Source organism: Planococcus citri, chromosome 3 (assembly GCF_950023065.1).
Source record: "Planococcus citri chromosome 3, ihPlaCitr1.1, whole genome shotgun sequence".
In the NCBI taxonomy this organism is placed as follows: Eukaryota; Metazoa; Arthropoda; class Insecta; order Hemiptera; family Pseudococcidae; genus Planococcus; species Planococcus citri.
Window position 1 is genome coordinate 1,875,671 of NC_088679.1, and position 14,515 is coordinate 1,890,185.

The 14,515-nt window shown below is 36.2% G+C and overlaps 2 protein-coding genes across 2 annotated transcripts; one reads left to right on the top strand and one right to left on the bottom strand.

Annotated features, from left to right (window-relative positions):
- Window positions 1-3,667: 3,667 nt before the first annotated feature.
- LOC135839363 (eukaryotic translation initiation factor 5-like) lies at window positions 3,668-8,359 on the bottom strand. Its single transcript, XM_065355354.1, has 10 exons — window positions 8,176-8,359; window positions 7,951-8,034; window positions 6,330-6,444; window positions 5,891-6,216; window positions 5,500-5,784; window positions 5,233-5,399; window positions 4,860-5,132; window positions 4,633-4,770; window positions 4,308-4,493; window positions 3,668-4,212 (listed from the first exon to the last, which is right to left on the bottom strand). Exons 4-10 carry the CDS (start codon window positions 6,045-6,047, stop codon window positions 4,096-4,098), a joined length of 1,323 nt encoding a protein of 440 aa, XP_065211426.1. The 5' UTR covers window positions 6,048-6,216; window positions 6,330-6,444; window positions 7,951-8,034; window positions 8,176-8,359; the 3' UTR covers window positions 3,668-4,095.
- Window positions 8,360-8,660: 301 nt separating this feature from the next.
- On the top strand, window positions 8,661-11,085 carry qm (quemao). Its single transcript, XM_065356619.1, has 7 exons — window positions 8,661-9,019; window positions 9,146-9,300; window positions 9,389-9,533; window positions 9,603-9,723; window positions 9,813-9,952; window positions 10,035-10,137; window positions 10,222-11,085. The coding sequence occupies exons 1-7, from the start codon at window positions 8,954-8,956 to the stop codon at window positions 10,431-10,433; spliced, it is 942 nt and encodes a 313-aa protein (XP_065212691.1). The 5' UTR covers window positions 8,661-8,953; the 3' UTR covers window positions 10,434-11,085.
- The last annotated feature ends 3,430 nt before the right edge of the window (window positions 11,086-14,515 follow it).

A 14,515-nucleotide genomic window follows, 5' to 3' on the forward strand; every position in this document is an offset into this window, starting at 1 on the left:
CAAATATTTTTTATTTTTGGTTTTGAGTTTTGCACAAAACAGATTTATATTTGGTTTTTCCTTCATTTTTGGTTTTGGGGTTTTTAACAGTTTCAACCCCTGCCCATAGGGGAGGTGCTGGGGCGTTTTCAAAATTCAAAATTTTTTCATTCATCTTCCAAAATGAGGTACCAAAATTTTGACAAGTGTGCATGGTTGGTGAGTATGATGAAGTGCCAAAATGGGTTACAAAACCCCAGTGACCCCCAAAAAAGGGCACTGTGGGTGGGTTTCAAAATTTTCAAAATTTTCAAATTTCATCAACAAAACGAGGTACCAGCAAACAAACTTCATATTTGGGTTCTGGATGTTGGCCAAGGGCGATCACCAATCTCAAAACCCCAGTGACCCCCATAGGGGAGGTGCTGGGCGTTTTCAAAATTCAAAATTTTTTCATTCATCTTCCAAAATGAGGTACCAAAATTTTGACTAGTGTGCATGATTGGTGAGTATGATGAAGTGCCAAAATGGGTTACAAAACCCCAGTGACCCCCAAAAAAGGGCACTGTGGGTGGGTTTGAAAATTTTGAAAATTTTGAAACCCACCCACAGTGCCCTTTTTTGGGGGTCACTGGGGTTTTGTAACCCATTTTGGCACTTCATCATACTCACCAACCATGCACACTTGTCAAAATTTTGGTACCTCATTTTGGAAGATGAATGAAAAAATTTTGAATTTTGAAAACGCCCCAGCACCTCCCCTATGGGGGTCACTGGGGTTTTGAGATTGGCGATCGCCCTTGGCCAACATCCAGAACCCGAATATGAAGTTTGTTTGGTGGTACCTCATTTTGTTGATGAAATTTGAAAATTTTGAAAATTTTGAAACCCACCCACAGTGCCCTTTTTTGGGGGTCACTGGGGTTTTGTAACCCATTTTGGCACTTCATCATACTCACCAACCATGCACACTTGTCAAAATTTTGGTACCTCATTTTGGAAGATGAATGAAAAAATTTTGAATTTTGAAAACGCCCCAGCACCTCCCCTAATGGGGTCACTGGGGTTTTGAGATTGGCGATCGCCCTTGGCCAACATCCAGAACCCGAATATGAAGTTTGTTTGGTGGTACCTCATTTTGTTGATGAAATTTGAAAATTTTGAAAATTTTGAAACCCACCCACAGTGCCCTTTTTTGGGGGTCACTGGGGTTTTGTAACCCATTTTGGCACTTCATCATACTCACCAACCATGCACACTTGTCAAAATTTTGGTACCTCATTTTGGAAGATGAATGAAAAAATTTTGAATTTTGAAAACGCCCCAGCACCTCCCCTATGGGGGTCACTGGGGTTTTGAGATTGGCGATCGCCCTTGGCCAACATCCAGAACCCGAATATGAAGTTTGTTTGGTGGTACCTCATTTTGTTGATGAAATTTGAAAATTTTGAAAATTTTGAAACCCACCCACAGTGCCCTTTTTTGGGGGTCACTGGGGTTTTGTAACCCATTTTGGCACTTCATCATACTCACCAACCATGCACACTTGTCAAAATTTTGGTACCTCATTTTGGAAGATGAATGAAAAAATTTTGAATTTTGAAAACGCCCCAGCACCTCCCCTATGAAGGTCACTGGGGTTTTGAGATTGGTGATCGCCCTTGGCCAACAACCAGAACCGGAATATGAAGTTTGTTTGCTGGTACCTCAATTTTGAAAATTCCAAAAAAGTGTGGATGGGGCCCCACAGTGCCCTTTTTGGGGGTCAGTGGGGGTAAAGGGCACTGTGGGTTTGAGGGCAATTTCAAAGTTGGCTAACGATGTACTATCAGCTACAGTTGTAAAGGAAATGAATAAATTTGGTAAGAAATAGCTTTAATTAAAGGATTGGAATTCAAAAAAAAAATCACAGTCCTCACCCCTCCCCCCCCTTCCTCATCCATCCATCACCCAAGACCAAGGTGGACAGTGGCTGAGTGGAGTATTATTTATTTGTGTCTGGATTCTGGAACTATGCAACCAGGTTTTCATAGTGCTGCTCGGCTCTGCTTAGCTGTGTGCATTTCACTGTGGATGTGGATGTGGATGTGGGTAACTTCAGCTACGTTATAAAACATCATTCTTCAATTTTTAATGAAGCAAAAACTAAAAAGTTGCGTTTTCAAATTTTCGTGGCTTTGACATTTCAATCAATTCAATTTTCAAGAAATTTTTTTGAAACTTGAAATTTCCCCAAAATTTCATCAAACTGAGATGGAGAGTCGAAATTCATTCTGTAAAGTGCAAACTAATTTCAATACGCTACGAAGTTGACTGCTGAGTGCTGGTGAATTTCAAGTCGTTTTGGAGCCTCCAGCGACTTTTTTGAAAATTACTGGAGCCTCCAGTAGATTTTTGAAACTTGAAATTCCCGCAACATTAATTTATCAAATGGAGTTGGCAAGCTGAAATTACTTCGCAGACTACATGGTGGTTTCAAATGGTTTTGAAGCTTCCACTTCCAGCTCCTTTTAGGAAATTTCAATTTTCCCAAAAAACGTCACACAACCTTTCAAAAAGTTGCTGGAGGCTCCAAAACGACTTGAAATACACCAGCAGTCAACTTCATAGCGTATTGAAATTAGTTTGCAGAATGAATTTCGACTCTTCATCTCAGTTTGATGAAATTGTGGGGAAATTTCAAGTTTCAAAAATCTACTGGAGGCTCCAGTAATTTTCAAAAAAGTCGCTGGAGGCTCTAAAATGACTTGAACCCACCTGAAGTCGTCTTCAGAGGGTGTTATAATTGGAGTGTAGAGTAAATTTCAGCTTTCCATCTCCATTTGATGAGATTTTGTGAAAATTTAAAGTTTCAAAAATCTGCTGGAGCCTTCAGGAATTTTCAAAAAAGTCGCTGGAGGCTCCAAAACGACTTGAAATACACCAGCAGTCAACTTCGTAGCGTATTGAAATTAGTTTTCAGAATGAATTTTGACTCTCCATCTCAGTTTGATGAAATTTTGGGGAAATTTCAAGTTTCAAAAATCTGCTGGAGGCTTCAGGAATTTTTAAAAAGTCGCTGGAGGCTCCAAAACGCCTTGAAATTCACCTGCATTACTTCGTAGCGTATTGAATTTAGTTTTTAGAATAAATTTCAGCTTTACAACTCCAATTTGATGGAATTTTGTGGGAATTTCGAGTTTCAAAAATCTACTGGAGGCTCCAGAACTGCTCAAAACGGGTTGAAACTGTTTCCAATCGATTTGGCATGTCGAAAATAGGGTATATCCCAAAATTCAGCTTTCTTGGTCAATTTGGTAAAATTTTGATTTTTTCCCTCATTTTTGGGCTAAATTGGATTTTCAAAAATTCACCAAAAATCGAAAAACGCACTTTAGCACTTGAAATTTTGACAGGTGATAAATTTTTGCGTGATCTTTCGATCTACCTTGGTAAGGTTTGAAAAATTTCGTGCAAGTCTTGGTTGAAACGCAAAATCTGCGATTTCGGCTGACCTGTCAATCAAAATGGCCGCCATTTTGTAAGTAAGGCCAACTTTTTTTTGGGCAAGTTTGCTTTAAAATGTTCCTTAGGATGTCCCCTTTAAGAAAAAAGTTGTTCCGGAGGATCAGCGGGGGGGGGGGGGGGGGGTGGTGCAATTACTCCTATTGTCATATGCCGGACTAATTGCGAAAAAAAAAACTTCTCATTAATTTGAAAGCAATTTATTTAAAGATGACAAACCCCATTAAACATCAGAGATACGCTCAATATTATGTCTAAGAAAGAGAGAAAAAAAATTACAGACAGAATTAAAAAAAAGAAATATAGAAAGAAAAAGAGAACTACAATAAATTGAATAATTTTCGTGTTATGTCATTTCCCATGTATAAAAACATCGAAAAAATAATATAAACACAAAACTATTTAAAGTGAATACACGGGAATCTATAAATACGCGAGTTAATCTTAATTTTATACCAAAAAAAAAAAAAAAATCCAACGGAAAAATAAAGGTAGAAAAAGTAGGACCTAATTTTGTGTGGATTGCTAAGAGAGAGAAAAAAATTGTAGATAGAAGGAAAAAGGAGCTGGCTTAAGGAAAAGAAAAATATGGAAACATAAAGGTATTGTATCTTAAATAGCATCTATATCGACATCATCTTCGCTATCATCAGCTTTGCTCGCGTTGTTTTTCGATATTGCCGGTTGTGCTTTCAAAGTAGTAGCGTTCGGTCTGTCGTTATACTCGATCTGAGCAATCAAACCAGCGTGAATTAGATCACTTCGAATCGATATACAGTACATAAAAAGTAAGAATTGAAAAATACTCGAGGGGAAATACGTACTTCTACATCATCTTCGCTATCTTCGTCCGATTCTTCTTCCTCTTCGGCTTCTTTGAGCCATTTAATAAACGGTTCGGCGGCTTTGTGAATCTTCTGACCAACTTCGGCGGACACGTACTTCTTTCTGACCTTACTAGCCCAATCCAGCAGCACTTTCTCTTCCAAGATATCTGCGTCGTAGAATAGCTGGGGGCAAAAAATTACGACGAACAACTCCGTTAGTTTTTATGGGTTCTTTTTCGAGATCGTAGTTGAGTAAAATTCACTTAAGAACTGAATCTATGTACATAAATAGGTACATAATATCGTAAGTATGTTTGTGTACCTTCAAGATGGGAGAAGTCTTTGGTAACAGCGTTTCTTTGTGCAGATTGATAACTTGCTCGATACCTCCCAACAAATACTTCTGGGCTTTTTCGTCGTCGTGAGTGAAATACAGCAACAAAGCACGATGTTTCTTAACCTAAAAAATAAATAAAGAACATTGTAAATAAATTTTTTCTAAAATTAGAACTCAGAATTCCAGTAGGTAATCGTACACTGGAGCCTCACCTGAACATGGATCTTTTCGTCGAACAACAATTCGGCCAAAATGAGCGGAGCTTTTTGCTTGATTTCCAAACGATCGGCCTCGGCGACGGTTTCCTTCGCATTCAATGTTCCAGCATCCCGATCAGCCTTGACCTTGGCGTAAAAGATATCAACCCTTTCCTTTTCAGATTTCTCCAAATCTTCAGTGATGGTCAATCCTTTGACGCCATCAGTGAGTCCTTGACGTCTGGTCTTGACTGCTTCTTCGGATACATCCAATGCCCAATCGTCGTCCTACGACAATCACGAAGAATTCGCATTAAATCGAGAACCAACTACATAATACTTGTAAAAAGGGGAAATCTTATTCGATGTTTTATAAATTTTTTAATACCTCGTTATGGTCAGGTTTTTTCTCAGGAGCTTGTACAATGAGATCACCTTCCTCGTCGCCGTTCGGAGAATTCGAACGGTCTCCGTTCACCGAGTCGTTTTGCTTTTTCGAACGCTTGGCGCGTTTACCTTCCGTTAATGAAGATCCTTGAACTGCCGGATTCAAGTCTACGTATGAAAAAAAAACACGTTGAATTAACTCGAGTCACCATCTAAAGGTGCCGGAAGATATGAAAGAAGAGGACCACCACGTGTTGTGTACACTTACTCGGCGGATTTTTCAAAATAAACGTGTTCAATTTATGTCTATACTCCAAAAGACCGTGATGTCCGCAAGCCTTGCATCCGACGGTGATGGTTTGCTTTTTAGCGCTGACAATAAGATCCGTTTCCGGATTATCGCAATCCGGGCACAGTACAAATTTGCGAATGAATCCGTCCAACAGATCTTGCAATTTACTCGCCTCGTGCGAACCGTTTACTATAAAACGATCGTGCTTGAAATCGAATTGCGTTTGAGCTCCGAGTTCGCAGCCGAAGTATTTCGTCGGATCTGCGAAAAGAAGAATGACAAATTCAAAATTGTCAAAAAATTAATCTCAGAATCCTTCGTCCAGATAACGAAAAGCTCTCGAGTAAATTGACGAGTAAAAACTTACACGTAGGCGGACGTCCGATAGCTTTGGCAACTTCGATCATATTAACCATGACGGTTTTAATACCGTTCCCTTTTCCTTCGACTTTTGCAATAATCCTCGGCATCTTGTACCGGTAGAAAGGATCGCTGACATTTCGGTTCACGTTTAAGCTTCCCATGATTGTTATCTATCTTGAAAAATTCCTAGCGCCGCGAAACAACGATAGTGGAAGATTTTTTCCTCCTCATTTAACTCATAAAAATTGGTGAAATTAAACTGCTCTACTTTTTCACGTTTCCCTAAACGGCAGAGATTTTCTATGTCGGGTACTGGAAAATTTTGAAGTCCTGAGGATACAAAAAAAAAACAAAAAATTGAAAATATCGAGTCATCGAGCAAGTTGCAGACAATAACGAAGTACTATTCCTATAGTAAATAATCCAAATACACCAATACTAACCTATAAACAACAGGAAAATGATACCCGAAGGAAGTCATACACCTTGCGGCTTGTAAACTAAATGATATCGCACTCTCGTGCAAACTCCAATTTGTTCTGGACAGTAATAGTGGTTCTGTAACAAAAAAAACATGAATTTATTTATCAAAAATTCCACACCATACGACGAAAATTTTTTACCAACTACCTATGTAACATAATAAGCTGCATAAGTTTAAAACTATATTGTTTCAAATGGAGTTAAACTATTACATTAGTATTGCACTGATCGAACACCCATAAAATACACGAAAAACGAACCGCAGTAAATGATAGTGAACTGAGGGCGCTCATTAGACAAGATTTATTCAATTTTCATTTTCAATCATCTACTTTTAATGATGAAACGAAATCCAAGGGAGATTGAGACTTTCAAAGTAAAAATTCCGACGTACTGAGAACTGGTCACATGATTTTGAGGACTACAACTTCAGCTTTTGAAGCTTGATATATATTCTATCATTTTAATTAGTCTATTTGACATATTGAGAAAGGTCACCAATGAAATACAACTAAATATGATTTCCAATACTCAACGATTGTACAAACGTAGGCCTAAAAGGTATTCTCAAAGCAGCCGGACAGCTGTAGAAAAAAAATCAATAGAAATATCAAGGAAAAAAATATGAATATCATTCTGAATTTCTGATACACGTTGATAGAATGATTTTAGAAGTCAAATTCCTTTACAATCGGAATAATAATTGAGGAAACAAATCTCTCTTCAGAGCTAAATATCAACGAAACTCTATCAATACAGAGGTTTTCGAGTTCTGTATTCGAGCTACAGGGTGCGCAGAAATATCGTGTACATCTGAAGTTTTCTACTAAATGTTTTGGTTGGTCACAGTGAATAATAATAATGGTAGCACAGGATTGGTTGTTTGACTGAGGTGATAACATTCCACCAATCATATGCACCTAGTTCACGTTGCCAACCTATATTTTTAATAAAATACTTAATACTTTCTTTGGGGTTCACGATATTTTTGCGCACCCTGTAAATACGAGCATTAAAGTTCGATCGGTGAAATACAGGGTGCCCAAAAATATCACGAACCCCAAAGAAAGTATTTTATTAAAAATATAGGTTGGCAACGTGAAATAGATGCATATGATTAGTGGAATGTTATCACCTCAGTCTAACAACCAATCATGCGCTATCATTATTATCATTCATTGTGACCAACCGAAACATTAGGCAGAAAACTTTTTTAGGGGTTCACGATATTTCTGAGCACCCTGTACAGCTCGGAGTAGGATCAATGAAATTTTGCTTTTTCTGTCACAATAACCTCGACTAAGTACTTCGAATGCGATACCTAGTGAAACAGACAACAGAAACGGTTAAAAAAAACATTAATAAATCGATAACCGGAGCGCCCTTGGCTACACCGAAAAAACATTTTGGATACGGTTCACCTATACCTACATATACTCGCATTTACCAATCACATAGTATCGCGAATTCATCCCTTTGGCACTTGGAATGCCCAAAAATGCACAATTTTCTAGACCTCATTGTGCCAAAAAGCTCACTCGTACGATACGTCCGGAGGAATACTACGTGTACTGTACTTACGTATTTCACGTAGCACCATATGTTTTCTACGACGGCTTTTAAAACCGCGCCTACGAGCTTTTCGTTCGGCTTCAATAATGGCTGCTTCAATTTACCAAACGGACCGAAAATCAAAATACCACAACAAGGTTGTTTAAAAATTACCAACAATCGTACGGGCACCTTATAGCCACTTTGGTCGCGATGCGATTTTGTCGATGCAACGACGCGAACCGCAATACCTACCAAATAGACAGACGACGATGAACGCACAGCACACTGAACACAGCGCAGAATAACTTTGAGCATAAAGTGGGATCTCTAAAATTCCATAATAGAACCAAAAATAAAATTGAAATGCAAATAAATTGTGATTTTGAAACAATTTCGATCCTTTTTCTTTAGCCCTCCTCTTGAAATGCTTGCCCCCTGCCTTACGTGTTATCATGTCATCATGCAGTCTTCAATGCAGACAATCCTTCAACAAAATCCCATCAACAATTTTCGAGTTTATTGAATATTAGTTGATTAAAGCGTGAAAATACATTCGTCATGAAAGTTACGAAGTAATAATGTAAAAAATATTGTACACGGTGCTTTATTTCTTGAAAAAAAGTATAATTTAAAAGTTTTGTACAAAAAACGCGAAGATAATTTTGTGAATTGGTAACACTGCTACTGGCGGAGGGGGGTGCGGGAGTTGTTAGAATTTAGATAAGCTGTTTGTTTACAGGACACGAAGTAAGGTAAGTGCGAATTCCTCGGAATCCCGTCGCGCATGGTCAAGTCTAATTAGATTTTCGATTTTCTTGGATTTTCCATTTTCTCGATGACTTCGCATTATTGCTAGAATTTTTACAGAAGCCGTAGCGGTTTGCCCTATTCCTCGTACATAAGTGGCAGTCTTTCGAAGTAATGATTTCGAGCATAAATTGAAGGACCACAGTGCTTGGATTTCTACAAACATTCCCGGTTGTATTTCCCAACTTTCGGTAGTTCGTCTCGAGAAGTACTGTTTTGAGGAATGAATATGGAAAGTGGAAAGATGGAATCAGTATTCAGCAACTCTGGAAATAGAGAAGAAGACGAGGTTGGTATTCTACCGATAGTTTTTGACGTTGTCGTAGAAAAAGGAGGTGTAATCTACGCTAAATATTGCATAAGTATTTCCAAACTTAATCGTCGTAGCCTGATTTATATTGCTTTTAATTTTCAGAAACTGCTTCAACCCTATTTCTACATTCTACAAGTTCCGGGGAAGCTGATCCGAGCTAAATTAGCCCGAGCTTTCGATTACTGGTTGAAAATACCAGCCGATAAATTAATCTTGGTTAGCGAAATTGTTCAGATGTTGCATAACGCTAGTCTGCTGTAAGTGGTCTCTATTTTCCATCGTACCCTGGCTGAAAGTGACATATAACTGTACAGCGAGCTGATTTGCAACTCTGTGTATTTCTAGAATCGACGATATTCAAGATAACTCGATTCTGCGACGCGGAATACCGGTTGCTCATTCCATCTATGGAGTTGCCAGTACGATCAATGCTGCTAATTACGTCATGTTTATCGCTTTAGAAAAAGTTATCAGTTTGAATCATCACGAGGTTTGCAATTTTTCGCTCCTTCGATGTGTTTTTTGATGATTTTTCTTCAAAATGGTCTTCCGTTTTCAGGCGATCAACGTGTATACAGAACAGCTGTTGGAGCTTCATCGAGGTCAAGGAATGGAAATTTATTGGAGAGATAATTTCACTTGCCCTTCCGAAGATGAATATAAAACTATGACTATTCGAAGTAAGTACTCGACGAAATGTGTTTCGAATTGCGATCTTTTATTTTATCTGAATTGTTGTGTCTTAAGTATTCGTTACTTTTTCGCACAGAAACTGGAGGATTATTCATGTTGGCAATCAGACTTATGCAGCTGTTTAGCGATAATAAATCGAATTTTAAGAAACTTACCGAACTTCTAGGGTTATATTTACAAATCAGAGACGACTATTGTAATTTAAGATCGGCTGAGGTAATATTGCAACGTTGCTAGATTATATTCGGATTTTACCCTTACGTTAATTTATCGATTGATTTCATTTCTTGATACACAGTATACTTCGAATAAGAGTTTTTGCGAAGATTTAACCGAAGGAAAATTCAGTTTCCCCATCATCCATGGTATTCAAAGCCATCCCGAAGATCGTCAGATTTTCAGTGAGTATCGCAGTCTGGAATTCCAATTTTTTTCAACTCGTCTTAAAGTTTTAATAGTCTAATACTCGACTATTTTTTTTACAGATATTCTTCGTCAACGAACCAGTGACATAGAAGTAAAACGTTACTGCGTCAAATTACTGGAAAAGTTTGGCTCGTTCCAATATACGAGGAATATTCTATTGGATATCGACAAAGAAGTACGTGCCGAAGTAGCTAAATTAGGAGACAACCCATTAATGATTTCGTTAATAGACGAATTGCTAAGCTGGGATACTATGGAAGAGAATACTTGAAGATTTACTATCGAGACGGTTCGATATTCAATTTTTTTTCTCTTTCCTTTGCCAGCTGACGAAGAGGTTAACTAGTCAATCGCGGTTGTATATTATATCTGCTGAGGCATACGCATTAATAATATTCAGTCTTATCGTAATGAAAAATGATTACGGTATTCGATTTTTAAAACGCTTACGAATAAGTATTTTTTCATAAGTCAAACAGTATCTTCATCATTCTTAATTATTATGTCGTTCCCTAGTACTTAATTTTTTTTTTTTTTGGAAACATTTGTTTTTTTCTTAGATTTTTATCGAATACGCGATGATATTACGTTTTAATGTTACTTTCTCGAGTACTTAAAAGTGATACCTTGTTAGGTTCAATTTTTAGTGTATTTTCGTTACGTTGACGTATTTTTTCTACATCTTTTTCAATTGATTATATTTACTTATTATATGTTTTATATCTTGAATCTATTCTCAAGTTATTTCGCTTGCTTCGAGTAGTTCAAGACCCGGGCTTCCAATGTTTTAATTACGTATTTTCATTGTTATATGTAACCTTTTATCATTTTACATTAGGTATTGTATAATTTTCGTGCTAATATCAAGTACCTATATTTGCCGAAACATCGAAATAATTAAATGTTTTACTGCCTTTGTTTTATCGACTCTCTTGTTTTTCCAATGGACGATTTCGATTGCATTTCTGATTAGTTCTCTGTGAATTTGGTTTACTATAAACGAAAAGTTGTTCGGTGGTTTTGAATATATTATTTTCCAGCTTCGTTTTAATTCAAATTTAAAGGTATGTCTATTTCACATTTGAAGATACAATTTTTGCCACATTGGGCCTTTTTGGTAGGAAATTTAATTTTCATTATCTTACAGTAGTAGTAGTAGTAGTAATATTTTATTTACTTACGTTGATTTGAAGAAAAAAAAATGAAAAAAATACTAAAATAGAAACTTTATTAGCATTATTTTGAAGAACGAGCTCGAGGGGTTTCGAAAATCAATTTCTTTGAAATCATGATCTCAAAATTCTGGAAATTTTATAAAAATCAAGAGTCTTGCAAATCGGGGTCTTAAAATTTAGGGTCCTGAAAATCAGTATCTCATAACCAGCGCCTCAGCGGTTTAAAAAGCATACCAGTAGTATAAGGGCGAGTCAAAGGTATCAGGACAATTCATTAAAGTACACCCTAAATCATTAATAAAATCACAATTCTGAAATTTTCATAAATTTCTAAACAGAAATATCCTTCATTTTATCTACCAAAAAGCACCAATTCTCATAGTTTTTTTCCTACTATTTTATAGGGTTAAAAGCGTTCAGCCAAGAGAATAATTTTTAAAATCAAATATTTACCTATTTTAGTTCTTTTCTCAGACAGAAATCACAAATCAAGAACATAAATCATTTTTACCAAGCTAGGCATACAGTAGAATTTATCATATTTCATTTTAAACATTTTTAGTTCATTATTTTCTCCTTTTTATAACTGCTCATATATGAGCACTTGAACTTTGACCAGAAGTAGACTTTCAACAAATATGTAAAACACTAGTAAATTGGAAATGATATCATTCAATGCTTCGGGAGTATAGAGCATTTATAATACTGGAACGTAACGTACCTACTTAAAAGTTGAAATACTTTTTATGCTCGAAATTGAATTTATTCTTAGTGTAAATAACACTACCTTATGCACCCATCTCACGACCATCTTCAGTAATCTTCAGCGAAACCATCGTTTGCTAGCTGCTTGTGTAAATTATATTCTATTTAATCACACTTATACTAAGTACTCATTTTCTCATGAGTTTTTCACTTCCTTCCGTCCTAACGATTTTTTCAGTTTTTTTTTCTTCTTTTCAGGTACCAATGAAGATGCACATAGAAGCGATGGAAGAAATTAGCGAATTGAAAGCTCAACTGGTAAAATAGTATTCATTTTCGCATCTGTATACAATATAGAAATTAATTTTTAAAAAATTTACGATACATAATATTGTATCGAATATTTACTTGAGAGAGAAATCTGTAAATGTAACACGGGTAGGAAGGATTCTACGACGCATTGAAAATAATTACAAGATTGGCAGCCATCAAATTAATACCGAGACCTCTGGCTTTGGATTAAAATTCAGAGTAATTACTCTACCAACTCTACTACTTCCAAACCTCCACGTCAACAAATTGAGAGGTATACTTCTCACTTCTAAAATAGGTGCAATTAAAATAGAATAGAAATTTTCTTGCTCCAAAAAAATTGTATTATAAAACAATCAGAAAATTTTCATAGGTAGGTACCAGGATTTTTTTGTTTTCAAAATAACTATACAATTATTCATTAAAACTGTTTTTGATTCTAAAAAGAATGAAATCCTTTTCGTTATAAAAAATTGGATTTGTTTAATTTTGTTATGCTCTAAAAAAAATCTATATAAGATTTGCTAACTATAATGGCCCTTCACTTTCATACTGTCCCAAAATTGCCATGAAGAGACAAACTCAACATTAAATTTAGTTCTTTCGGATGAATATTCACTACTCAGTCCATGAGCATTATTAGTCAATGGTTTTATTATTTGAGGAGCTCATTGCAAAAGTAGCCCTTGTCGTGCCTTGTCACATGAACTTTTAGACCCTTTTCACTCGATTGCACCTATTGCCAACTGCGGAGATCATGTTGTAATGATGAAATGACCGTCAAGTTGGTCTACCCTGAGTAGCCCTGAGAGGAATTGCTTTATGAGTTTACATTCATGATACTGGGTACGCTCAAGGGAGAGCTTTGGAGATTGCATAGGTTCATGTGACAAGGGCTACTTTTGCAATGAGCTCCTCATTTAAAAAGCTTACCGAATTTAGTAATTAGTTGACCAATGGTTGATGTAGGTAGTGTAGCCTTTACTTAAATTTCATTAGAAATGTCTTCTTAGAGAATTATTGTTTTCAGAATTTGGCCAGAAGCTGCATACAAAGTTTAAGTGTATTAAATGACCTCAGGTTAAATGCGGAGAATCGGCTTTTGAAGTGCTGGGTCCTAACACCTAGGTTCAATGATTGGAGGCAAAAAGCCTCGAAAAAGATAGTTTCTGTTTTTCCAAACTGGCAAATCACGATTCCAATTGAAAATGAAACCCAATCGTTGAACCCTCCAGCGAGAGAGAAACTATTGATTATGTTCGATGATAAGTTCTTAGAGTGGGTTCATGTTCTTTCTTATTCTCAGGCTCGTTGTTCCTACTTTTGCAGGACCACTTCATTTTTGTATATTTTCTATGTAATTTATGTCCGCGTACTATCGCCATTTTCCTGAGAGGTTGATATCATTTAAGTTGCGCGATTTTTTACTGCTATGCCCGAGAAGCCTCTGGAAAGCAATTAAAAATAAAGAATCTGGTATGTACTTGGGTAAAAGTTGAAAATCAAAAATTTTTTGGCCTTGAAAAACAAGACTGAAAAATAAATTTTTTTGAAATCTGGGTAAAAAAATCAGGATTTTAAAAAATCGAAGTCTTGGAAATTATGATTTAGGAAGTCAAGATTTTAAAATCAGCCATCAGAGTTCTCAAAATTGAGGTCTTGAAAATTAGTGTAATGAGAGATCAAGTTTCTTGAAAATCATGGTCTCGATATTGAGGTCTTGAAATGAAAATTGAGGTCTTAAAAATCAAGATCTCGAAATAAAGTTTTCAATATCAGGGTCTTGGAAATTTAAAATGATCAAGATTCTTGAAAGTTGAAAAAATCTGAGTTTTGAAAAATGAAAATCAAGGTTCTGCGAAATCAGGATTTTGAAAATAATTAGTAACTTTGAAAATCGAAAGTTTTTAAAATCAGAGTCATGAAAATTAATATCTTAAAACTTATGTTCTCAACATAAGGGTCTTGAAAATGAAAAATATTCAAGATTCTTTAAAAGTTGAAAAAAGTCAGAATTTCGGAAATCAAAAATAACATCTTGAAATTATGGTGTGAATATCACGAGTGTCTTGAAAATCGAGGTTCTCATTGTCAGAAAGCGATGTCTCGAAAATCAGCTTCAGTGAAATCTCAAACAACCAATTGTCAATAAACAACAGCA

Coding starts and splice junctions, on each gene's coding strand:
- LOC135839363 (XM_065355354.1), bottom strand. CDS start 6,047: ATGGGAAGCTTAAACGTGAACCGAAATGTCAGCGATCCTTTCTACCGG. Junction 5,785..5,890: donor TATCGGACGTCCGCCTACGT/GTAAGTTTTTAC, acceptor TTCTTTTCGCAG/ATCCGACGAAATACTTCGGC. Junction 4,213..4,307: donor ATAGCGAAGATGATGTAGAA/GTACGTATTTCC, acceptor TTGATTGCTCAG/ATCGAGTATAACGACAGACC.
- qm (XM_065356619.1), top strand. CDS start 8,954: ATGAATATGGAAAGTGGAAAGATGGAATCAGTATTCAGCAACTCTGGA. Junction 9,301..9,388: donor TTGCATAACGCTAGTCTGCT/GTAAGTGGTCTC, acceptor GTGTATTTCTAG/AATCGACGATATTCAAGATA. Junction 9,724..9,812: donor TAAAACTATGACTATTCGAA/GTAAGTACTCGA, acceptor TTTTTCGCACAG/AAACTGGAGGATTATTCATG.